General features: G+C 46.8%; 1 protein-coding gene across 2 annotated transcripts in view; it reads right to left on the reverse strand.

The window, feature by feature from the left end:
• Positions 1–334: 334 nt before the first annotated feature.
• Ntf3 (neurotrophin 3) overlaps positions 335–25,813 on the reverse strand; it is a 68,991-nt gene continuing 43,512 nt past the window's right edge. For both annotated transcript variants that reach the window (XM_041641620.1, XM_041641631.1), the window contains one exon: positions 335–1,432. In XM_041641620.1, coding sequence (XP_041497554.1) covers positions 635–1,432 — 798 coding nt within the window. In that variant the 3' untranslated portion in view covers positions 335–634. The remainder of the gene's footprint in view (positions 1,433–25,813) is intronic.

The following is a 25,813-nucleotide window of genomic DNA, read 5'->3' on the forward strand; positions in this document are numbered from 1 at the left end:
CAAAAACAAAACCAAAGCCAAACGAAAAGAAAAAAAAATATTCCAACCCTTACACAATCCCCAAACAACAAATGTGCTGAAAAGTAAAAGTGCCAGGTTCGTTATTATTGGCGCAGACCACAGCTCTAATTGGCAGGCCCCATAGCTGGGAAGAGTAAGTGAGGACCTGATCGTGAGCTAGCTGTCCAGAGGAGAATGCCAAGCCGCGGGTTACAAGGTACCGTTTTAACGGAGGCCTTAGCGGTTCTTTTAATTCATTAATCCAACGTGGAACACACCAGAAGGGGATAGAACTCTGTTTATACACAACTCTGACATCGTCTGATTTTAAGAAGTTTACTAAAACCACAGTCATGGCCTTGACAATACTGAAGGCAAAATACTGGTGTACACAGGTTTTTACAGAAGGATTCCCAAGAGCCCGGTCACAGAACAAGGCTAACAGATGGGAGAGGCCTGAGGGAAGGCAAGCACACGAATTTTATTGAGAAAAAAGCTTATATACTGTAAGGGTTGCCGAAGTTTAATAAATAAAGGTCAACTTATAATATATAAAAACAATATAAACATTTATATGCTACATGCATATCATATAATTTAAAGTAATAATTTATATGTGGGGACAGATGCCAATTCATGTTCTTCCAATTTTTCTTGACAAGGCACACACACAGGAAGTGTCTATTCGTATCCAGCGCCAGCCTACGAGTTTGTTGTTTTCTGAGGTCAGTGCTCGGACATAGGTCTGGGACGTTTTGCACTGAGAGTTCCAGTGTTTGTCATCAATTCCCCTGCAACCGTTTTTAACTGGCCTGGCTTCTTTACATCTCGTTTCATAAAAATATTGTTTGACGGGGGAGTTGCCGGTCTTGATCTCCCCCAGCACTGTGACCTGGTGTCCCCGAATGTCAATGGCTGAGGACTTGTCGGTCACCCACAGACTCTCACTGTCACACACCGAGTACTCCCCTCGGTGACTCTTATGCTCCGCGTACCGTTTCCGCCTTGAGGACGTTCTGTTGGCTACCACCGGGTTGCCCACATAATCCTCCATGAGATACAAGGGAGGGGGCTCCAAAGGGGTGCTGTCACTGAGCAGGACCCGGGGCGAATTGTAGCGTCTCTGTTGCCGTAGTAGTTCTGTGTCTGTTGCGATCATGGGCTGGAATTCTGACCTGGTGGATTCTGCCTGCTCCGGTTCTCTGGGGGCTTCTGCTTTGGGCAGGGTGCTCTGGTAATTTTCCTTAACATCCACCATTTGCTTAGAGAGCTTGTTTTTCAAAATATCCGCCTGGATCAGTTTTATAATGAGGGAATTGAGCGAGTCTTCTGGCAAACTCCTTTGATCCATGTTGTTACCTTGGATGCCACGGAGATAAGCGAGAAATATCACATAAAACAAGATGGACATCACCTTGTTCACCTGTAAGATCTGCAAAGAGGAAACACAGGTGTTAAGGGCTGGCTGCGAGAGTCCGGGTCTTTCCGGTGTCAGCTGCCCGAGGCTGACATCTCTGAGAGTAAATGAGAGGGCACCACCATTTAAGGAAGCAGCCCAGCTCCTTCCTGCTATTTAGAAGGGGCAGCTTCCTCCCCCAGCCCCTGAGAAATCCTGGGGAATGCACCACCGGGCTCTGGATGGCTTGCTTTCTAGACTGACAGCACCAGTTGTTTCTACATCAGATGTCTGCACTGCTCCCCAGCCTCCTGCTGTGCACCGGTGACATCCTGACAAGTCCCTTGAGCTTGGGAAAGATACATGGCCCACCCTACCGAGGCCGCGCTGAGGACTGCATCCGTGTACTGCTTTCTCAGTTCAGGGCCTTGTAATTTCCTCAAGACATGTGGTGCTATCGGTCCAATTCTAGCCTGTAGGGCCTTCAAGGAGGACACACTGAGGCTGGCCATCGGGTCTGCTGTTTTTATAGTGTGGCATCAGAGAGAGGCTCATTCCTGGCTCCTCCTGTCCTTGGAAACAAACGCAAGGCCACCGGGCACCTGCTGAGAGGGCCTAAGTGCCAAGGTGCTCTGTTAGCTCCCAGAAGGCCTTGCGTCACCAGCGCACCCCTCTTATCCACCAACCCTAAAACCCACAGCTCTGTGAAGCACCCCTTTCCGAAAAGAGAGACCCAGCAAAACAAAGCTCAAATGAATGGCTCTACCTCCTCTGAGAAGCAAGGGTTAATTTTAGTTCCTTTTTTTCCTCCTAAGGATTTTTAGTTTCTATTTTTCTACTTCTTTTTGTAGTCCTCCATCTGATTCCACCACCTCCCTCCTGAAATGGTTCTTTAACCCACTGCTCTCTTCTGTTGCCATAACAGAACCTCAGCACAGGGCTCCTGGAGAGTCCTTGTGGAATTGCAGAGCGATCTGGAGATCTTCCTCACACACCTCTCCTGCGCTAGGGCCAAGCCCATGTTTCCGGGAGGTTAGCCCAAGGGGGAGACTCTCAGGTGGAAAGCCAGATGAGCTGGTGACCATGACCTGGCAGTCCCCTCACCCCACACCCAGAGCATCCACTTTTTAATCACCGCTGCTGCCACCCCAGTGGCCCCATGGGTGTTTTCTCTTCAGAGTTCTGTCTTCACATGGAAAATAAAATCCTTTCCCTTGGTTCAGTGTTGGTATTTTCAGAAAGATCTTACAGAATCCAGGGGGAAAACAAAAGGAACAAACAAGGTTGGCACAAGCTGTGGAAAAGAAGTTTCGATTATGAATCTTCATTGAGGAGCCTGTCTCCAGAATTACCAAACAGCTACTTCCTCATCTCTTCTCTCATCCCCAAAGGATGACAAAGGTCCAGCCATTAACCGGACCGTCTACCCGCTGGTTCCTGGCCTGCCTCTGTGAATAAGGGGACCATCTTCCTCCCCTGGGAACCACTCTTAGGATGACTGATTCCTTCAAAGGAAAAGCCAAGGAAGGATTCTAACATGGCTGCCTGCCCTAGACACCAGTCCAGGAACTGTGTTGTCCCAGGAAAATGGTTCCCACAGGGGAATTCATCTCCCTCCCGCTCTGCAGAAAAGGGACATTTCCGTTAATCTTGCAAACCTAACGAAATGAGACTTCACGACCACAAGATAAACAGCATGCGCAGCTTCCACCCTCGCCCCCATAAAGCCGCAAGAAGATTATGTGAAACTGGGAGTCTATCTAAGGACAGTTTACCAGGTTGTCCTGGACACATGAGCATCCTCGCTCACAGGGCAGCACATCAGGGGTAATATCTGTTTGTGCAGGGCCTCTCATGTAAAGTAAAAGGCCACACCGAGGTGGGCAAGGTAATTATGAGAATGACTTGGCAAGCTGGGTATTGGATGGTATGATGGACTTGGATTAAGAAGTAAGTCTTTGGGATGGTAGCATGAATTTTGAAGCCAAAGCTACTGCTAGAAAAGCCCTATTGAGCAGAGCAGTGATGGCGCATGCCTTTAATCCCAGCACTTGGGAAGCAGAGGCAGGTGGATCTCTGAGTTCGAGGTCAGCCTGGTCTACAAGAGCTAGTTCCAGGACAGGCTCCAAAGCTACAGAGAAACCCTGTCTGGAAAACAAAAACAAAAACAAAACAAAACGAAACAAAACAACAACAAAAGCTCTATTGAGGGCTGGAAAACTGGCTCTGGGGGTAAAAATGCTTGCTGTTCTCCTAGAGGACCTAAGTTCCGGACCAGCTCCCATGCTGGGTGGTTCACAACTGCAGGTAACTATAATTCTAGGGGAGCTAACATCCTCTGTTGACTTCCACGGACGCCAGCACGCATGTGTCACACACCCATGCATGCACATATAAATAAAAATGAAAGCAACTTTTAAGAACGAAAGCACATGTGACCTTGTGCCTTTGCTGATTTGCTAGTCAACTACTATACCAAATACTGAAGAGGATCAATATATGAAGAAAAGGAGAGGTTTGTTGGCTCACGGCTTTCGAGCCTTCAGTTTGTGATGAATTGGCCTTGTGCTTTGGTTCTGGTGACACAGTCAAAAAGAGTGTGCTTAAGTGAAAAAAAAAAATCAACCATGGCCTGGAGCAAAAGAAAAACGAAGGAGGGGAGGAGGAGAGAGCCCTATCCCAGGACATGTCTCCAGCACTATGAAGGCCTCTTGCAAGTTCTCGGTACCTGCGGAGCCAGAACCAAACCTTGGATATCTGGGCCTTTGAGAGAAATTCCAGGTACAGCCTCTAGTACTGTACACAGTGCTATGAGAAAGAGGAGGTGGGGCGGTGTCTTTGCCCCCTGTTCCTGTTTCCCATCAGTTGTACTGCTCTCACGCCCCCCCCCCCCACTCTAACCCGATTCACTGTTTCTCTGCAAGCTTTGTGACTTACGGGCAAGGCTTCCATCCTCGCCATTTTCATGACCACTTACATTAAAGCTGTTCCTGCTCCTGGACGCTGGCTTCCTAAGCTGGCCTTTCTCTGAGGCTCTCCAACTGCCTTCCGCAACAGCAACACGCTTCCTTTCCGTTCTGTCAGTCTGTCCTCCAAATGGTACTCTAGTAGGTCTAGCATCCTTCACAGGCCCATGAAAGGTAGCGTGGACCTCATCCAGCCCCTCCTCCACACCGTTCCTTATCATCAATCCACCCAGGAGGGAGTCCTGAGAGTAGGCCATATGAGGCCAGGAAGTGTTTCTAAACTGTCTGCAAGACTTGCTCAACTCCCAGCAGGCATCCTCTGGACTCCATTTTGGAAATCTCCTTTTATCCTTCTCTTTCTTCCTTCCTTTCTCCCTCCTTTCCTTCCTTCTTACCTTTCTTCGTTTTTGGAAAAAGCAATCTCAAGAATACGGAGGCAAGAATTTTCCAAAGCAACACATTCCGGGTTGCAGAGACTCCTAGATACTGAGGCCTGATGGACTGCTAGGTAGCATCAGGGGTTAGAGGACACCCGATTCTTCCTCAAGCTCGACAAGGCTTTTTCATAATCACGTAACAGGAAGGGCACGATCAGGCACACACAGAGTGTACTAGAAACAGAAGTGGAACACGAACTTGAGTTGTCTATAATAACAGGTGGGCTGCATGCCTGTCTCTGTTGCATGTACATATAGAAGACCAAACGTCTGGAAAATTTCTCTTTCTACATCTGGCTCCCAGCCGTCTGTACCAGCATGGTCACTCCCAATTGTCACTGCTTACACATGCTTGGAGCTCTGGCCAGCCATGCTGGTTGTGGGAGACAAGGAACCCCATGAATTGGATACACAGGGACAGGAGATTAAAGAAGCAAGTGCAAGAAGTAGGAAGTGAGGTTTGTGATTCTGCTGGCCACGAGGAGAGGCGAAGTGTGATCCCTGGCCCTTTTTCGGTCAGACCTCCTTCACTTCCTACTGTGTCTCTTGGGGTAGGAGTTTCCCTAGGGGATTATTTCCCCAGCATGGGGAACGGAAACAGGAGAGCGGTGTCAGATATGCCGGGCACAACAGTGAGTTTGCTTTCCCTTATGGAATGCTCACAGTCATCTGAAAAGGTTCAGCTTCAGCAACCGTCTACGGCTGTTATTAGCGGTAGGTCTCTTCCTCCACCATGGGGAAGCCTGTCTATTTAATCCTACAAGCCCAGCCTGGAGCTCAACATCGCTGCAGAGCTTCAGGATCTGCTGACTGAATGGGAACCGACACCAATCAAGTCCTACCCAAGGCACTGCTTACTGGCTTGAAATCTTGCGTGGGCTTCTGCCAAGCCTGGATTGGAAGCCAATCAACTCTGCCTTCTTTTCCCAAAGAAAATAGAGGCCTTGGCTCTGAAGCAGGCCATAGTCCCCAGGCTCTTCTTGGCTATAATTAGAAAAAGACCTGTTAAAGACCTCAGTAAAACCCCCTTCCTACCCTCTCCCTAGTGCCCATCTCCAGCGCGCGGCACGCTATTCTCCTCGCTCAGCCATGCATTCCCACATATGGTGTTTTCTCAGTCCCTGGAGCAACATTCCTAACAAGGTTTCACCATCCTTCAAAATACTCAAAAGAGAGCAATTTCTGATTCCCTCTTTTTGGCTCAGTTTACAATACATACAGAGGATTTCTGGGTACTCAGCAAGCGACTGAAATGGGAAAGGGAGCTGGGCCACGAGGCAGTAGAGGACTGGAGACAACAGCCTATATCTGGGCTGGCCCTTGCAGAGGGGGCTTCACCTCCCGAGGACCAGTTTTCCCACCCAGGAGCTGACTCCTGACTACACACCTGCAAACCACTCTTGTCATCCATAGATAAAAAACAAAACAAACAATCAAAAAAAAAAAAACACCAGAACAACTAGACTAGCATACAGTCAGTCATTGCACAAAGTGATGGATTTCATTATGACATTCTTATCCACCAATGCCATGGACTCCGAGCATAGTCACCTCTCATTACTTTTATCTGTCCACTCCCAAGTGTCAACCCTTCTGTTTGCACATCTCTGTGATGTGAGAAAAACCGTGTGATAAGTGTCTGTCCAAGTCCGACTTCTCTTGCTTACCATGGTGATTGGCGTGTGTGGGGTACATTTATGGTGAGCTCCTCAACAATAAAAATGCCAGGAGTCAGAGATTAATATCTGTGATATATTTATCCTGAGACCCACCCCACTGAGGTAAGTAGTTTCATATAACCCATTCTGGGGAAACTGAGGAGTGTGGTTAAATAAATAATAAGCAGGAGAACTAGGGTTTGAGCACACCAGGCTCATGTTCCTAGAGATTACATCTGTGGCCTCTTTTCCTTCCCTACTCTTGCACGTTCTAAGAGTTAAGTGCAGACACAACAGCTGCTGTCCAGCAGGTTAAGTACCTCCCAAAGATGTCTCAGCCATAAAACGAGTTTCTAGGGATTTGAGGCCACCACTTCTGTTTCCTCCTCTCTGTATTTCTTATGAAACCATTACTCATGAAAATAAATAAGCCAGTTGGCGCCTATCCCTTCTGGACCAGGGATTTTGCAAGTCAATCCCTCTGGAGGTCACCGATTCTTGCAGAGGTTGAATGTTGTAAGGGTCAGAGCACTGGGCATGCCACCTCATGTCCTGGGGTTGCAGCCATCTCTGGAAACCCGAAGGCTTCAGAGAAGATAAAGAGGTGACCTTGGCATTCCTCAGAAAGGAGAAGATCAGCCTGACACCAGCTTTTAATTTGACAACACTGTAATATGAAAATCCAGGAGATTTTTTGTTTCTTACACACCCATGGTCCTCTGGAAGCAAGTGCATTGTTGTGGCTGGGGTTAGAGACGAAGCTGTCCAGCTGTACCCAGATGGGTCTAATTCCACGGAGGACTTCTGCCTCTGTGATATGGGCTCTGACTAAGGCTCAAGGTCTCTAGGGCTGTGTCCTGCCAGATAACTTTCGTATCTCGTGCAGGCAGTGGACAGAGGAGCGATGGGAAAGTGGTGGATTTCAAGTTAAATGATAAAAAGGAAAGGAATGTGGCGGAAACATGAAATCAGGACCATAGCAAAGGCCCAGCTTGTTCCCCGCTTCCTAACCGCACATTAATTCACCCTGGCTTTGTTCTGCTCACGGGTCCTCTGGCTTCAGAATGAGTCAACAGAGTCACACAAAGATGCTCTGACCTATGACAAGACAATGAGGTTGGAAAGAGAGAGACTCTGATGGAGCCTCCAGAGAAAGCTGTCTACTAATGTTCTTAGGGAACTGGGAACAGGAATGGGGGAAGAGAGGCAGATTAATTCAAATACACAGTTGACATCTAAAGGAAAGGCTCTGAAGATGCTGATGAGAACAATTAGGCTCTAGCATCCATGGGGATGGGCAACCTGGAAATAGGAAAACTCAAACTGAAAACACGCAGGTCAGCTCTCTGGAGGGATGAGGAATCCAGAACCAACAAGGAAGGAACTTGGAGTTGGTATAAGAGTGAATGAGAAACGAACTCACATCCATGGGGCTGTGTGAGCGTCCACAGCACCTTCTGCCTTCCAGTCTAGTGCGACACCGGTACTATCCTTATTCAGTCTCAGCACAGCTCCGGAGAGGAGCCAGGTACTCTCTGTCTTACAATGTCCAATAAGGAACAACAACTCTTCCATGTAACAGTTGAAAGATGCCACCCCATCACTCAGATCATTTACAGGTTTGTTAATAGTGAGATTGTGTGATTATTACTGATTAAAGAAACATCGGATTCCCCAATAGGAGGAAGTAGGAAGTTATTTGGCGTGGCCCTCTTACATGCTTATGTGTCTTTCAAAACCCTCAGTATCCTAGCGCTGGGATAATGAGATGACACTCATCACTCTCGACATAGGCATGCTCTGATACCTGGTATTGTTCCGTTTCACAGCACCATAGAGGGATGCAAAAATAAAAACCTTAAAAACAGAAACCAAGAGGGTAAGGAACAGAGCTGTGATCAAAGAACAGTCCAGGGACTAGCCCGGGAAGATGCAGAGGACTGCTATAGGTATTCATAGAAAACCAAGCGACATCAGCGATCAAGACAAGGCATGCTCTCTGCCTGTGTTTGGTGGGAACTCTTCTGGGTGTCCCTGAGAGTTAGGCAGGTCAGCACGAGCCAGTGAGGGCAGGCTGGCCCGGGCCCGAAAGTGGATTCTTAGCCTGTTCTTTAAGATCAGGTTCTGCATGACTGTTCCTTGTTAAATCTTACACTAGTCAGGCATGGTGGCTCATGCCAGCAATCCCAGGACCCTGAAAACCAAGGCAGGAGGAGGATGAGTTGGAAATCAGCCTGAGATGCAAAGGTGATAACCCTGACACACACACACACACACACACATACACACACACACACACATGTGCACACACACACGTGCACACACACACACGCACACACACATGCGCGCACACACACACACACGTGCACACACACACAGCAGTAATAAGAAGACCCAGCACTTCAAAGTAAGAATTTGTAAACTGGTTGACAGGGTAGATGATTATCCCAGGGTCTAAGGTCTGAGATAAGAAAAGAGTTTCTTGGTTCATGGGATGCTAATTTCCCAGTGGCAACAGAGATTACAGCCAAGTGAAGTTAGATGGCACATGCCAGGCTGAGCCAAAACAAACCAGAGACCCTCAGAAGGCTGACCCATCTCTGACAGTACAAACTGGTCTGCCCAAGATTAGGCTGAGAGAAACAGAACCCTCATTGTGGACTAGGAACCTGTACCTCCGTCCCTGCCCCTGGGAAAGCTAACTGTGGGGAGGAGGTGGAAGTTGGGAGTTTGTTGTGTGCAGATGCTTGGGGAGCACACCTTCCTCAGGCCCTCAGGCAACGTGAGATTGAAGGTATGCACATGTCAAAACAATGCGCACTGCAGCACTGAGCAGGAAGGTAGGATGTGCACTCCCGGGCCAGGAGCCCTCTCACTTGGCCCCATCTTGGCAGAAGCTCTGAAGGGCGCCTAGTAGGCTTATAGGAGCCCCCAGGAAGCTCTTGGTTACATTACTCTTTGTATGGCTATTTTCATGGTCAGAGGGTGGACTAGAAAGAGATTGTAGAGAAAATGAGTCCACCCAGCTACTGGTCATACCAGGCCTCTCTAATAAATCTTGCTCTGGTTTAGACACACTGGCTGCCACTTTTCACAGACACGCTGCATTCATAGGACTCTGAACACATGTACAAATGGTATCGCCCTCTTGATAAGGATGGATGGCTTATAATTAGGCTATTTTTCTACTTCCTTCCTTCCTTCCTTCCTTCCTTCCTTCCTTCCTTCTTCCTTGTCTCTAAGACAGTGGCCTCAAATTCACCATCACTGAGGGTGACCTTGAACTTCTGATCTCCTGGCCTCCACCTCTCAAGTGTAGGGATTACAGCTCTGTGGTACCACACTTGATTTATGTCGTGTTGGGGGATCATTTTCAGGGCTTTGAACATGTTAGGCAAGTACTCTATCAACCGAACTACATCCCCATCACTAGCTAGGCAAGTACTCTACCAACTGAACTACCTACCCATCACTAGTTAGGCTTTCTCAACTCATTTAATGCTCTGGTACGTGTTGATTTGGAAGACGATTTTCTTTGTCTGTGTTAACTCCATTTTCTAAGGGCTAAGACACACGAGGATAGGGGCTGTGCCCAATAGCTGAGAGAAAGTGGGCACTAGAGACTGACTTTAGCTTCAGAAGATAACCTTTCCCAAATCAATGCTTTTGATTTAAATTTATGCCTAGTGCTTGCATTAGGCTTGAGCCGATCCTCTGGATGTGGGCAAGTGTTAGGGATACTATCACAAGTCAGTGGCAGCTGAGAAATGTCTTTGTAATCATTACAATGAATTATATTACAATGTATAATACTGAGATGAATCATAATAGAGCTCTGGACTCTTGTCTACTCAGCAAACGATAGGCCTCTAATCCAAAGAATGAAGTAGCTGCCTGAGGGAATTGCCAAGGTATGGCTTCTGTTCAATGCACACTCCTGTCCTCTCTTCTAAACCAAGACCACAGCTGGCTTGGCCATGCCCATCCTGATTTCTGCATTCAACCATAGTGGCAGAAGGAAGTGTAGGATCAAGAAACCATCCTGGTTTGGCCCTGAGAGTACTTGGCTGTAGGAAATATGGTCAGATGGCAGGCTTTCTCCTCTATGCTTGGTGACGTGGCTAACCCCAAGCACAGCCCCTCACAGATCTCCCTTACCCCAAGGCCAGACTCCTTCCATGAGGATGGGACATGCCATACTGAGGTGTTGGTCTGTGGTTGGGACATGCCATAGTGAGGTGTTGGTCTGTTGATGGAGGAAGGTCATTGGCTAATAAAGGAACTGCCTTGGCCCATTTTATTGGTTAGAGGATAGGTGGGAGGAGTAAACAGAACAGAACTCTGGGAGGAAGAGGAAGTGAGGTCAGACTCCACATCTCTCCTCTCGGGAGCAGACGCCTCAGAGAGAGACGCTATGCCCCGCTCCCGGGCAGACACACGCCATGAAGCAAGCCGCCAGGTTAGACATGCTGAACCTTTCCCGGTAAGACCGGTGCTCACCGATTATTAGAGATGGGTTGATCGGGATAACAGAATTAGCCAGTAAGGGCTAGGGCTAAAGGGCCAAGCGGTGTTTAAAAGAATACAGTGTCTGTGTAATTATTTCGGGGCATAAGCTAGCGGAGCAGGCGGCTGGGGTGCTGGGGACGCCATAGCCGCCCATATTACTACAGTCTGTGGTTATCTTAGGTAGGATGCTGTCTGCTAGGAAACTTTGAAGACCATGGGAGTCCTGATCATCATTCAGTCTGCCTAGTAGCTCTCTTTTCATTTGGTGGCAGTCTCTCTTTATACTCACTGTGGCCACCATCATTCATTGGAACACTTTTACAATCCAACAGGCAGAAGCAGGGGAGGTGTCTATTTGGTGATTTTATGGGTCTGTTCTCACCCGCTCACCCAGTAACGTCGGGGCATGTGCTCAGGAAGATAACCAGTCTTTCATCCAAGCTGGAGTGCGAGGCAGGCACTTACTAAACATTATGACTCCAATCCCAGACCGTCTAGAGACTTTCTGGGCAGCAGGGCAAGACTCAAAAAAAAAAAAAAAAAATCAGCCCAGAGTTTCTCCTCTGAAAGCAATTTTGGCACAAACACACTGAACTCAAAGCTGTGTTTAATCACAGACACAAGTCACAATAATCACTTGTAATAACTGCTAACCTTTGGTGAGCCTTCCCACATGCTAGACTGTGTGAGACACTTTGCGTGGATTATCTCAATTAATCCTTCTAGATACGATTGTTATGTCCACTTTGCAGCCGAGGAAACTGAGGCTCAGAGGGATTAAATAATTTTGCCCAAAGCTCATACATCAATTGAGACACAGAGCTGGGATTTAAACAGCCATCTCTCTGACCTCACTGCCCTAACATTCAGCTAATATTGCATAATTCCTCCCACTTAGCTCCGAATCCAAGGCACCTGTTACTTCTTCGCAGAAAACTGGCAGCAACCCCACGATGTTTCCAATGCTTTGTTCCATGGCTAGAGAAAAGAGACACTCTAACCGGGTCCCCCGAAGTGTCAAGAGGACATTCCACAGGCTGAGGCTGGCATCCCTAATTCACACTGGCTGGAAAGAGTGTTTGTTCAACTTGTAGTTTGTAGTGTCACGGGTTTGTGCTTTCATTTCTCAGAGTTAAAGTATCCCTTTCCTTTTTCGACGGTAAAGAACACCAAGTGCAAAAGGACCCAGCCTGCAGATCTGACGTAGTGGTAGATGCTTGCCCACAACATGCAAAGTCACAGGTTCAATCCTCAGCACCCAGATGGGCTAGATTTTCTGAGGTGATATGTTCTGGACTTTCGGTTTTCAGAGATTGCAGTATGTAAGAGATGAGAATTAAAATATGTGGACTTGAGCATGTCTCATGCTTTGATTAATTAATATGTGCCACTAACTAGCTTTGGGGCTGAGAGTGAATCATTGATGATCTGGTGGCGGGGAGGAGTCTCAGTTCCTGGTAGTTCCTCCAACAGGGATGCTGCTTGTATTTTAGGCAGGTCAGCTGGTATTCCATACACATGAAGCTTGGATTCCCACCTGCTAACTACCTGTCATGTCCCCCAATACTGGTGACAACCCCCATCAACACGCACTTTTCTAAACACTATATGGAAGGCCTACTCATTCTTGGTTAAGAATGTAGGTGGACATGATTCAGAACTGTGATTAAAGATGAAGTCTTGGGGGGCTTGAAATGCACACACAGATACGCGAAGGAAACATTTTGTAAAATGATTTCAGTGTGGTTTCTAGACTCCCTTAAGCCCAACTTAGTGGCCCACAGATCTTAGGCTTTGATTGCTAATTTTGAAGGCATAAGTATTGCGCATACACATGTATACATGCTCATAAGTGCGTGGGTACACATGAATGTGTGTGCTTATATGTATGGAGACAGAATGATAAAGAATGCCTATCTTGATCATGCTCAACTTTGTATATTGAAGTAGAGCCTTTGCCTTGAGCCTGAGGCTCACTGACTTGGCTAGTCTAGACAGTCAGCTTGCTCAGGGATTCCAGCCCTGCCTTCTAAGTGCCACCATAGCCACCAGACATTTATATGGATTCGGGGGATTCAAATACATACATACCTTCATGTTTGCAAAGCAAGTACTTTACCTACTGAGTCATCTGTCCAGCCCTGGAATTCTTGAACTAAGAATGTCTAAAATTTTCTTAATGGAACACCCAGTGTTTCTGTTGTTCCATGTGAATCCCCAGTCGCTTCCTCCCCAGATCAAGTGATGCCTATTGTTAGCCTCATTTTCTGGCCCTAGTTCTCTGTCTTCTTGAAGACATGGAGGCAGGAACTGGCACGATCATCTGTTAGGATTCTTGTATAACAGGATGGGTATGGAGGGAAAGTGCCTGGCTAATGTAAAGCAAAATAGTCAGTGGAAAGCCCATGGAACCAGCCCTGTGCTGACTGTCCAGGGCCATAAACAGCGCACATGGGAAGAAAACCACTCATGGCCAGCAAGATTTTCTTAAGGAGGGAGCATGGGACCACAGGTGAATGTAAACAGCATATAATGCATAACACTAGGTGAGAAAGTGCACTGACCTAGCCGCAGAGGTAGCCATGCAGTTTGTGCTACATCTATGACACAGAACCCCACCCCCACCCCCCATGCTCTGGAAGTCTGCATGTTCTTATCCACTTTCTACACTCCGGATGGCTTCCTCGCCTAGTCGATAGCTTTTTCATCTCTTTGATCTCCGTGCTGCTCAGTGAACTCCAGGCAATCATCCTTCTCATGTTAGAAGACGCCACTCTTCCTGAAGGGGCTCTCTTCATCCCAGTCCTCTGCCATTGACATGGGGAACAGCATGCACAGCCTCTTGAGAAAAAGCACATGGTGCAGGGTGACCACAGGCTGTTGGTTTCAGGAGACACCCCTGGACAGGCTGAGGGAGGCAGCTTCAGCATAGACAGGGTTCTCTGCTATAGCAGACAACATAAAGCTTTAGCATAGACAGGGTTCCCTGCTATAGCAGACAGAACAAAGCTTCAGCATAGACAGGAAGTCCCGTGCTACAGCCAACAGCAGTAAGTGGCAGTCTTTACAAGAAGTTCAGCAGTGAGGAGCACTTGTGTTCTTACAGAAGACAGAGCAGGCACTCAGCACACGAGGACAAAAACATACACAAAATAAAATAAGAAAAGAGAACACACATTCTGTCCAGATCCTTGCACAAGTATGTTGCTAATTTTAAAACACAGCAGTAGATTTTTAACACTTGTTCCTATTCATGATGGTAAATACGTCCCCTCTTTCTGTATCCAGGTGAAGTTGTGATGATTTTGAACAACTTGACACAAAGTAGTCACCTTAGAAGAGGGAATTTTGTATGTGTGTGTGTGTGTATGTATGTGCATGTTTGTAAAGAAAGGCTTTTTTTTTTTTTTGAACAGGACATTCAGTTTTTCAGTCTTTTCAAAGTCCCCTAGACAAGTGTTTTGCTACTTGACTAGGGGGAGAGGGTGATGAGAGACAGCACCAACAAAATCTCAACCACTACTTTTCCAGAGGGATATTCAGATTTGAAATTCTTCTACTCTGCCACCGTTAACCCAAACCATCACCCAAGCTCTACACTGTTTACAGTTTCTTTCTAGCTCCAGAAACACAGCCGCTGGCTTTGAAGACACAGCAGGGTACCCAGACCAGGAACCATAGGAACGAATGAAGAAGCCCAATGGGAAAGCCATGGTGTACAGGTCATCTGTAGCTCTTCTCAAGAGCAGACAAGAGGACGCTAATCCAAGGCTGGGAGGAAGAAGGTCTAGGGGAATACATGCACACTGGGACACAGACAGGCAGCGTCTTTCTGTGTGAGTGATGTGTGTGTGTGTGTGGGGGGGGAATGCGTGTATGTGTGTTTCTATGTGAGTGTTTATCTCTGTGTGTATGGTGCGTGTGTAACAGTGTCGTGCATAGATGTCGGTGTGTGAGAGTGAATCTGTGAGTATATTGGACATATATTTGCATGTGTAGGTTCTGAATTCCCATGTATATAGTATATAAGTCTTTGTGTATGTGGTATATGTATCTAAAATTGTGCGTATGTGTGTGATAAATGCATGAGAATGTGTGTGTGTGGTGCATGTTTTGTAGTGTGTGTCTGAATAAGCATGTGTGTATGCGTGTATATGTATGTATGTATGTAGGCCTCTGAGTGTGTCTGTATGTATTTGTGTGGTATATGTTTGGAGAGGACATTGAGAGGGCAGAAGTTAGGTACTCGAGGTTCCTACCTGGAATCCCTCACAATCCAGTGAGTTCTTGGGTGGGGCTTTCCCACATCCCAGGGGACACCAGTTTGCTCTTGGATGAAAGCTGTCCCTAGGGCCAATCCACTTCAAGCAGCCTGCCTGTCCTCAAGGCTCTAAGGTTAAGCTCCCTTTTCCTTTAGCACAAAGGAGTGAGACTGTTCCAGGGTCCTTCTTACCCCCAGGCCAGTTGTGCTGTCCACACTGAACAAGACACAGGCATCCAGGGGCCCTCCTGGGTCCCAGGAACTGGAAATGTGAAAACGGCAGGGGCAGAAGAAAAGTCAGAGAGATACAAGAAAACTCTGGGTCAAGTTTGCATTTCTCATTATTTCCCCAAGCCTTCTCAAATTCCTTTTGTTTAGAAAGCTCCTTGAGTTTCCAGAGGCTCCCTTCCCCCACCCCACCCCCTGAAAACCCCTAGGAACTCCTTCAGACTGTAACCCTTCCAGATAACGCGTTCCATATGTCGGTCACTCTCTGCTCAAGAGTAGCGCGCACTCACTTTCCTGGCCACCTCCTCCGAGGTCTGCCAGGCAATGCCTCGCTCCAGAACAGCTCCTTAACCTCCTCCAAGGCCTTAGGTCAAAGAAGCAGGGACCTGCATCTCTTTGCTTCCCTCCCCCATCTCTCCCAGTTCGGAATCCGGAATCCGGCAGGTTTGCCTCCCTGCTGTCCCAGAGCTGTGGAGAGCTGCCTTGCCTGCCTCCACTCCTGCCCGCCACCAACAGCTGCAGGGAGACCCTCCTTTAAGCACTGGGGCTAATTGAGCAGTGCTCTGAGCTGCTTGCCACATCGTTTGGGAAAGCAGACTTTTATAGCAGGCAACACAGGATTCTATTGTCTCCTTTTCCCACCCCACCCCCTCTCTTCCCCGTGGCTACCCACCACGGTAAACAGAGGCTAAGGAGATCCCCCCCCACACACACACACACAGCGTCCATGATTCCCTTTGTGAATGTCAACAGACATCCTTCTTGCCTCCACCTCCAGCCCACGCATCAGCACTCCCCCTCCCCCCAACTTGCTGATACACCTTGAAGGCTTGAGATCAATGCTGAGCACAGCCTCACGCGTGCATCTGTGGCTTCCCTGCAATGAGAAGATGGGCTTCAGTGATGCTAGAGGAACAGGGCTGCCAGGGCAGAAGATAACTTTCTATCAGTCATGGAAGCCTGAGAGTAGCTGAAGTCCCCTGTCCTTGGAAGCACTGTGGTCCTTAAATGCATCTACTTCTCAGGGATGTCCAGAGACCAAGCAACTGCCACCTTGCAAAAGCAGGGGGGCTTCAATTCGGCTTGAGACATAGCACAGGGGGGTGGGGCAATCCTATGCCAGGGACCAGACTCAGGGCACCCGGGGTTTCCAAAAGGACTTGTGATCTCCACTGAGAGACAGCTCTTACACAGAGGCATCAACTCTTAGAAAAGATGAGACTGCACATCTACTATGAGCTGAGGACTGTATTTTAACACTTGCTTCCTAATATCGTTAGCTTTCGGAGAAAGATGGGATTGAACAACAACAACAAAGGTGTCATAGCTGAGGTAAAGTACAACCCTGAAGCCCTGCTTCCAGACTCCTAAGACTGTACTTTTCCAAAAAGATCCCTTTCTAGGACCAGAACCCTACGGGCCAGAACAAAACCCAGGCTTGGGAAAGAAGCAGTGACCCTTCATCCAGCTGTGAGGGCAGGGGAGGGCGTGCTGCCTGCAAAACGAAGGCTGCTCTTTTTCTCTGTTCTCATGCTTTCATTTGATGTAGCAGTTTACACCAAGTGGATTCATCCCCAAAGCTGGACCACTGCTGGCTGCAAGACTCTGTCTCCTGCTCAGAGAGGCAGACTAGAGCTGTCTATTCAGGTTCTGTATCCGTTCATCTCTAATTCTAAGGAGAGGGATGTCTCCAGGCGGCCTCCCTGCTGTTTTCCTCTCCTCTCCTCCCGAACTCAGTTCTATTTAGTCTGCAGATTTACTGTATTATGAAGATCAAACGACAGTTAAGCCAAAGCGGGTATTAAAAACAATCCCATTCAACAATACCTGTATTGAGAAAATGGCAACAACGTGAAACAAAACACACTTGATGATGGGTTTGGGTAGCGCCGGGGAACTAATGAGACGACTGAACTCATGTGGCTGGGGGACCTGACTTCACAAGCTCTGATCATGCCTGTGGGCTTGGCAAGACGCCCTGCGATTTGGTGATAATGAATGGATTAACAAGGAGCATCAGTTGGAACTCAAGGATATGTAGGAATGTGCCCCAAGACTGCGGTGAGCATTTCCCATGTGGTGCCAAACAACAGCCCTGATACATTGGAGTGCAAGGAGGCTGGAGCCTTCCTAGCAGGCAGTCATTTCCGGCCATTAGGCCATTGGACCAATGAGTAAAATGCTGAAGCCATCTATTTCAGGAGGATCTAGTTTGGCTTCCTTTCAAGAACACTAGAGCGCGTTTCTAGGATGCAGCCTCCATAACTGAATTAAGCGAGAGACATGGCAAAGAAGGTCCCTGTAGGCTTTAGTGAGGGTCCGCAGTTCTAGGTTCACACTGTGAAAACAGAACCCTTCACCACAGGAGGCAGATGGGCCATGGCCTTGGGAGAGCATCAAGTGACCTTCACCCCACCAGGGAGTGAGTCATAGGGCTGGTGGGAAGAGGTCCCTGCTGCCTGTGGTTGGACGGAAGGGTCTGGAAATTCTTTGTGTTGCTGGCACCAATTCAGAGAGTGAAACTTTTGATCCTATAACATGATACATTTAAATTCCCCTTGGTAGTGTTAATAATGGAGTTGGCTGATGCCCACACTAACAGAATTTATGACTTGTGGGCTCTTCCAAGAAAAAGAAACAACAGTCCTAGGGCTGTGCAGGTGAACCTCCTCTTTCGCCTTATGTAGGCGTCTGCAAAGCTCGAGTCTGCATCGGTTTTTGTTAATTCAATTATAGTGCCGCGGTATTAGAAACTTTATAAGAGAAATTTAATTATGAGTTTTTACCTAAAGTATAAAACTATTTGTTTATTTTATTTTAATTTTTTTTTAAAAAAATGCTTACTGAGCTGGGGAGATGGCCCAGTGAGCAAAGTGTTTAGTGTTCAGGTGTGAGGGTCATAGTTCAGATCCCAGCATGCACTCCACGTGAGTGCAGAAGTCCACGGGCCTTTAAAGCATATGGGGGGGGGGCAGAGACAGGGAAACCCAGGGAGAGGAAAGGGCAATCTAGTTCTAGGCTTAGCGTGGGATTTGCCTCAGTATATCAGCTGAGAGCAATTGAGGATGACGATAGACGTAAGCCTCAGGTCTCCAAACACACAAGCACACACATCACACACGCGAGTGCGCGCACACACACACACATATTCACACCATGAACATATACAAATTACATCCTGAGCTAGTTTTAGCTCAAAACAAGGTAATACTGAAAATGTAGAACAAATATGCTATAAATACATTACAATTTCATTTTGAGTAAAGAGTCTCTGAGATTAAAATCTTTGTCAGGAAAATGAAACTTTTTTTTTTTTTTTTTTTTTTTGGTCTCTTCAGCTGCTTAGCTGCTTTCAACTGCTTAGGTATCCTGGTGTCCTGTTTTCTTCCTTCCTCTCTTCTTTTTTTTTTTCCTGTCAACTTGACATAAGTTAGAATTATCTAGAAAGAGGAACCTCAATTGAGAAAATGCCTACATCCAGATTACATCCAGATGTCTGTAAGGCAATTTTGTGGGGCATTTTCTTTAGCAGAGATTGATGTGGGAGGGCCCAGGCTACTGTGGGTGGTGCCACCCCTGGGTGGGTGGTCCTGAGTCCCATAAGAAGGCAGGCTGAGCAAGCCTCAGCAACCAAGGCAGTAAGCAGCATCCCTCCATGGCTTAGGCTTCAGTTCCTGCCTCCAAACCCTCGCCTTTAGAGTCCCTACCCTGACTCCCTCCATGAGAACCTGCGAGCTGAGAGTGGTAAGATCGACAAAATCCCTTTCCTCTCCAAACTGATTTTGGTCATGGGGTTTTATCACAGTGATAAAAACCTAACTTAGGCAACTGGTCATGCACTTTGCTTCATGTGGCTAATTCCAAAGAATTCCAGAAACCTGGGAGAGGAAAGGAGGCAAGATTGTTGGCTGCTGGATATGTCTATCTACTCCTGTTGATTACACAGGCCACTTCAGCCGTCTTCTGTATCCCCACAGCAAGAAGGCAAGCGGAAGGTGCCCAGCTTGTAATGGATGCTGACATCCGTGCTGTGGTGGCCAGGCAGCATCATGGACCTCTTTTTGTCTGCTAGGGATTCTCGAGGCACAGTCTGATTTAGCCCAACACCCCTAGGATGCTGGACCTACTATCCAATATCATCTTTCCAATCCTGAAAGTTGAGACACTGGGAAGTGCCTTACAATAAAAAATTAATATTTCCACTGCAAAATTGCAAATATTCGTGTACGTGAAACAGTGACCGTGCCAGTTAAGGTTAGATTTTTGTGGCCAAGTGATCGTTCTCGGAGCTTTCTGGGTTTCCAAATTGTAAAGAAGAGCACTGGGATGCACCCCGCTATATGTCACAAATGAAGAAAGCAAGTTTGAGGTGTCCCCATGCCCTTACCATAACCTTGACAGCAGAGTCAGGCTGCAAATCCAGGCATGCTGGACATCTAAACCCAAACTCTTAATGCCATCCCTATAGTTTCCACGCCGGAGACAAAGACAGTGGGAAAAGTTCTCTCCAGATGTCAACTTAAACCGTAGTTGCATAAACTCCTTTATATATTTGAAGATTTTTTTTCCTCAAATGTTTTTTCTTGGATTTTATTTGGCCTTATTATAAAAGCAATATAAGCACATTGAAAGACTTCAGGAATTCAAAACTGTCTGACTCAACAAGTTCCTACAGTAAAAGAGATCAAAGAGAGAGAGAAATAAGGGAGGGTGATGCTGGGGATGCGGATGGTTGAATGCTTGATGCACAGACACGAGGACCTGAGTTCAGATCCCCTGCATTCACGTAAAAAGCCAGACATGGTGGCACTTGCCTAGAATTCTAGTGCAGGGAGGCAGCATTAAAGGGATCCCTAGAGCTTACTGACCAGTCGATCTCTGCTTCTCTCACACATGTGTATGTGGTACAGACCTAAACAGAGAACTCTCAACAGCAAAATCTAAAATGACTGAAAGACACTTAAGGAAATGCTCAACGTCCTTAGTCATCAGAGAAATGCAAATCAAAACAACTCTGAAATTTCATCATACACCTGTAAGAATGGCCAAGATCAAAAACACTGATGACAACTTATGCTGGAGAGGTTGTAGGGTAAGGGGGACACTTCCACATTGCTGGTGGGAGCGCAAGCTAATACAATCACTTTGGATTTCTTGTATAGCGATTTCTCAGAAAAATAGGAAACAACCTTTTTCAAGACCCAGTAATACCACTTTTGGATATATACCCAACGGAAGCTCAATCATACCACAAGGACATGTGATCAACTGTGTTCAAAGTAACATTGTTTGTCATAGCCAAAACCTGGAAACAATCTAAATGCCCCTTGACCCACGAATGGATAAGGAAAATGTGGTACATTTACACAATGGAGTACTACACAGCAGAAAAAAAATTAATGACATCTTGAAATTTGTGGGCAAATGGATGAATCTAGAAAACATATTGAGTGAGTAACCCAGACCCAGAAAGACAAATAACATATGTACTCACTCAGAAGTGGCTTTTAGACATGGAGCAAAAAATTAAAAAAAATTAAATAAAAAAATAAAATCACAATCCCAGAGAACCTAGACAACAAAGAGGTCCCTAAGAGAGACATACATGGATCTAATGTACATGGGAAATAGAAAAAGACAAGATCTCCTGAGTACACTGGGAGCATGGGGATCATGGGAGAGGATAGAAGGGAGGGTAGAGGAAGGGAGGGGAGTGGAGGAAAATAAATAGCTCAATAAAAACAATTAAAAAAATAATACAGAATCTTGCTGAGTGGTGGTGGAGCACACCTTTAATCCCAGCACTCAGGAGGCAGAGGCAGGTGACTCTCTGTGAGTTCAAGGCCAGCCTGGTCTACAGAGAGAGTTTAGGATAGGTTCCAAAGCTACACATAGAAACCCCTGTCTCAAAAAACCAAAACCAACCAACTAAACAAACAAAAATCCCAGAATCTTTCAGCTTAGATCCTTTGTAATAACACACTTCTTATAGTTAAGGTAGTCATGGATAATAAGGAATAATGTCCTTTCTCGGGTCTTCCCAACACTTTGGGCAGCTATGAGGAAACACCACCCATCACTGAAAGTCAGGGAAACTTTCATTTGGCTTTTAAAAGAGGGTTTGAGGTGGGAGGGGAGGAATATATGTAGCTAAATAAAAACAATAAAAAATAAAAGGAAAAAATAAGAAGAGCGACAGAAGGTGATAGGAATTCATTAACTCATTAGCTTTGAGGGAGCACTTGTTTTCCAAGCTGGCCCTAAGCTTGTCATCCTACTGCCTCAGCCTGCTGCAAAGCTGGGATCAAATAAATGCTTGTCACCAAAAGAGATGGAGTTTAGATTTAGCATAGTTAGACATACATGTTTCCTACAAATAAAATCTATCATATAAATAAATATCAAAGTGAGGTTTAGTTATTCTGAATTAAGGAAGTAGAGATAAAGGCAGGACTTAGTTGTCAGCATACTTATGGTTGATTGGCACTGGTGACTGCTGGGAAATTCCCACCGAGGTCCACTCTAAAGTGACTGAGACTTGGCACTCCACTACAACACCACTTCTTCTGCAACCCTCCCAAGCAATGACTCTCTCAGTGCCTTCAACTACCGAGTAGGCTGGATGGCCCCTGCTTCCCTGTGGCTACCTGTGAAACCTCCCTCTCCCAACACCTGTCATTTGGGGATCATGTGACTTCTATCCCTTAGAGCGTGCATGCTCTAACTCTGTCATCCCTTCCTTCTTGAGTGTTTTAGCTCCTGTCTCACTAATCTCCTCTCCCAGGCTACCTCTGGGCCAATTCTTAAGATTTCAGGATCTGGTTTTGTGCTTTGTTTTCAGGGAGACGAGGTTTGGCTACGTAGAGCGGGCCTGCCTTTGAGCTCAGGATCCTCTTGTCTTAGTCTTCTGGGTGCTAAGATTACAACATCATTTCTGACTCTTCAGTAGATGACCTTGATGCTCTGTCTACTCAGCCCCTCGGCTGCCTTTCTCACTTATTTTTCTCTCACTGGGCTTGTCAGCCTGTCAGCATATTGATGAGCTCCAACCTTAGTGAGAGGGCCCATATCAAAGATAAGGTGGTCAGAGAATGAGGAAGGCATCCAACTCAACCTGTGGCTTCTACATGCATATTCTCACACAGAAAGGTACACAGAGAGACACACATACACGTTCACACACACCCCCCCATTTTTAAAATGGCAGTGGAATACATGTGACATGAAACAGAAGGGAGAGCTGGTTGGAGAATGGGGGATGGGAGAGCAGCAGGAAAGGAAGACGGATAACAACCGAGTGTAATGACTTACACGCATGGAAATGCCATCGCAAAATCCATTACTTTCTATGCTAACTCCAAAAGAAATTAATTTTATAAAAGGATACCATGATTTACCGGCTGACGTTCCCTTGCTGGACGTTTGTTATTTTTAATTCTCCACTCATACACAATGAAGCAATAAATATCATCCGGAGCATAGCTCACCAAGGACCTGAGTAATTCTCATGGTCCATCGCTCTGGTCATTCCCTTACACTACGGTCACATCTGCCTGAGCGCTTGCCTCTTCAGATCAGTTCAAACATGTTCTCCATGCCGACTCTTGCCTTGAGGAGATGGGGATTCGGCACACATGGAATGGTGGGCCCCAGCAAAGTGTAGCTCTCAGGGTCAGTGGGCCATTGCTTTAAGCGGGTCGACAGTGTGTTACCCTTTTCCCAAAGTGAATCGTTCTTCAATAATCTCACACTACAATGCAGAAAGATCTTGCTCCCTATTGCACACATACATACACACACCATAATAACACCAGAACTCTGAAGGTAGGAGCCTTTTTCAATCTTAAATCCCCCCTACAAATCTACTTGAATGGGTGTAGCTGAGGTGGCTGGGCACTGTGACTTCTGAAACAGTAGACTCCTGACAGTTGGTGAAGCAGAACCATTAAGTGACAAAGGTCGTGCTCCTGCAAACAGTCATGCAAGCTTTTTGTCAGGCCACAGGTTCTGAAACAGAGGGATCCTGGCCACATGTGGCCCCGAGAGGCAGCAGGACCCCAAATCTCTGCACTCTGCAATGTAAGGAATAGGAACAGAATGTTGAAGAGATACGTTAGGGACAACCCTGCTGGACCAGGATAACAAAGGACCCAGAACCTCCAGTTAAAAATTGTCCCCAAGTTCCAGACAGACCGCACACAGGGCCCACTATTGTTACAATTAAGTAGCCCTTTAACTCTTCCTGCTCCAGGCTGCTTTTGTTCCCCGGTTACTACCCAGTCATTCTCCTGGTTGGCCACTCTTCAATAAAGCTCTTTCTTTTTGGAAAAAGCAGAGCCATGGGACCATGCATCCAGCAGCAAGCCAGGTCTTCCGCATATTAAAAGGGGGCTATTAGTCATTTTGCTTTGGGTCACTAGGAATGTATGTCACCCTGCAAAGAACCTCCAACTCTTCTTGGCGATCTTCTTCTCCCTCCACGCTCTACACAGACAAGTATGGGCCCAAATGCCTGTTCCCTTGGATGTTTCACTGCCGTCCCCGTCACTATCAGCACCAGTACCACTTGCTAGCTACAGCAGAACCGGCCTGTGTCTGCAGGATCCCCTTTCTTAGCATATGATGTTCCAGCGCTGTCAATCTTAAGAAACAAAAGTGAAGCAATTGTCCTTTGGTGATGAGAACCCAATCCCGGAACATCAGGAGAGCACCGTGCCTGCCATCCCACTTGCAAACAGGCAGCACCTGTGCTTTTCCTCACAGGTAGCAGCAGCAGAGTCCCTAGGGAAGCATTCCTTTAGGACAAGACCAGGATGCCTGTGCCTGACTAGGAAATCCACTGCCACTCTTCCTGCCTCTTGGTTTTCCACTTGCCAGCATCAGCGTCAGTACTTACCTTGGCTCTAGCGCCATGTTTTCTCGCAACTCTCTCTCTCTCTCTCTCTCTCTCTCTCTCTCTCTGTCTCTGTCTCTCTCTGCTATAAACGCACAGTCAGTTCCACTTTCCCTGCTTCTATGTGGGTCACTTTCACATCTACATCTCAGCAGAGGAGTCCATTCTAATCTGCAGGGCCAGGGCTGCAGCTGGCTGCAGAACACCTCAAGGAAGCTTTGGGAACAACCCAAGGGCAGGGTTTTCAAAGCTGCAGTAACCATCTTCTCTCAAACATCCTTTTCACACAATTCCTCTGTTTTATCTACTGAGAAGGCAGCACCAGAGATGATATTTGGGTCCTATTCCTTTCCAGTCCCCTATATAAAATTGATTTTTAATTCTAGCCCATTCTGCCTCTTCCTACAGAATCTGGTCCTTTTCCCTCCACAAGCCATGCTTTCTCTCCCCTGGATTCTATCAAAGCTCTTCAGTGGCTTCCAGGACTGTATTCTCCTGGCTTCCCTCTGATTTTTTTTTCTGCACACTGGAATGGAATGATCCTTGTAAAGATAAACTAAATCAGATTACTTTTCTGCTAGGGAAATTTTGTTTCTTCTTTGTAACCTTTAAGAATAAGCTAAAATTAGTCAGTATGGCACAAGACCCTTCCATAGGCCCCTCTCCCCACCCTGTCTGCCTCTGGCCAGTTCTCTCATCCTGCCCACAGCAGCTACACTGAGGGACATTGAGTTCTCTAACCATAGCAGGTGCCTGCTCATCTCTCTAGCATTCTGACTGATCCTGACTTTTGGAACATTCTTCCTACCCTTCCTTCTCTGGCCAACTTTTTTTGTCCTTCTGACCGCATGTACCTGGCCTCCCCAGGAAACTTCCCAGCATGCCTTGCACAGTCAGACCTTTCCTTACACATTTCCTCCACTTAACTGCACACTGCCTTTGCACTCATGCATTACGAAACCCTCCACCTCTGCAATGATGCAACGATGCCCAGATCCCTAGGAAGACACCAGGAGCAAACTCAATGGCTGAGAAGCAGAATGCTCTGAAGACATATGCCCACTGTCAATTCTGCCCTAGCATAACCTTTGCAAGCATGCATCTTCAACCTTTAGGGTTTCCCACTTCAAATAATGGATTTCATGCCCACCCTGTGCCAAATATCGTGCTATGGGTCCCCTTCACCTCTGTGGACTCTGAGTCAAGAGAGATCAAACAGCTAGGTGAAGCATAAAGCACAGCATTGAGGGGGCTACGTGAGCACGAAGGGGTCGGGGATATCATGGGAGATGACCTCTGCAAAGAAATTATGTCCACAACTGTCCAAAATGGTCTCAGATGCCTAGGACAGAAGCAAAAATTCACTTCCAGTAACCTTAGTTCAGGGTCCAGACCAGCATGTTGCCTCTCTCTGAGCAGAAAGGAGGATGGTAGCTTTCTAATGTACAGAAAACAACAGTTGAAA

Source organism: Microtus oregoni, unplaced genomic scaffold (assembly GCF_018167655.1).
Source record: "Microtus oregoni isolate MIOR12 unplaced genomic scaffold, Mior012 000002F_ref0000024, whole genome shotgun sequence".
In the NCBI taxonomy this organism is placed as follows: Eukaryota; Metazoa; Chordata; class Mammalia; order Rodentia; family Cricetidae; genus Microtus; species Microtus oregoni.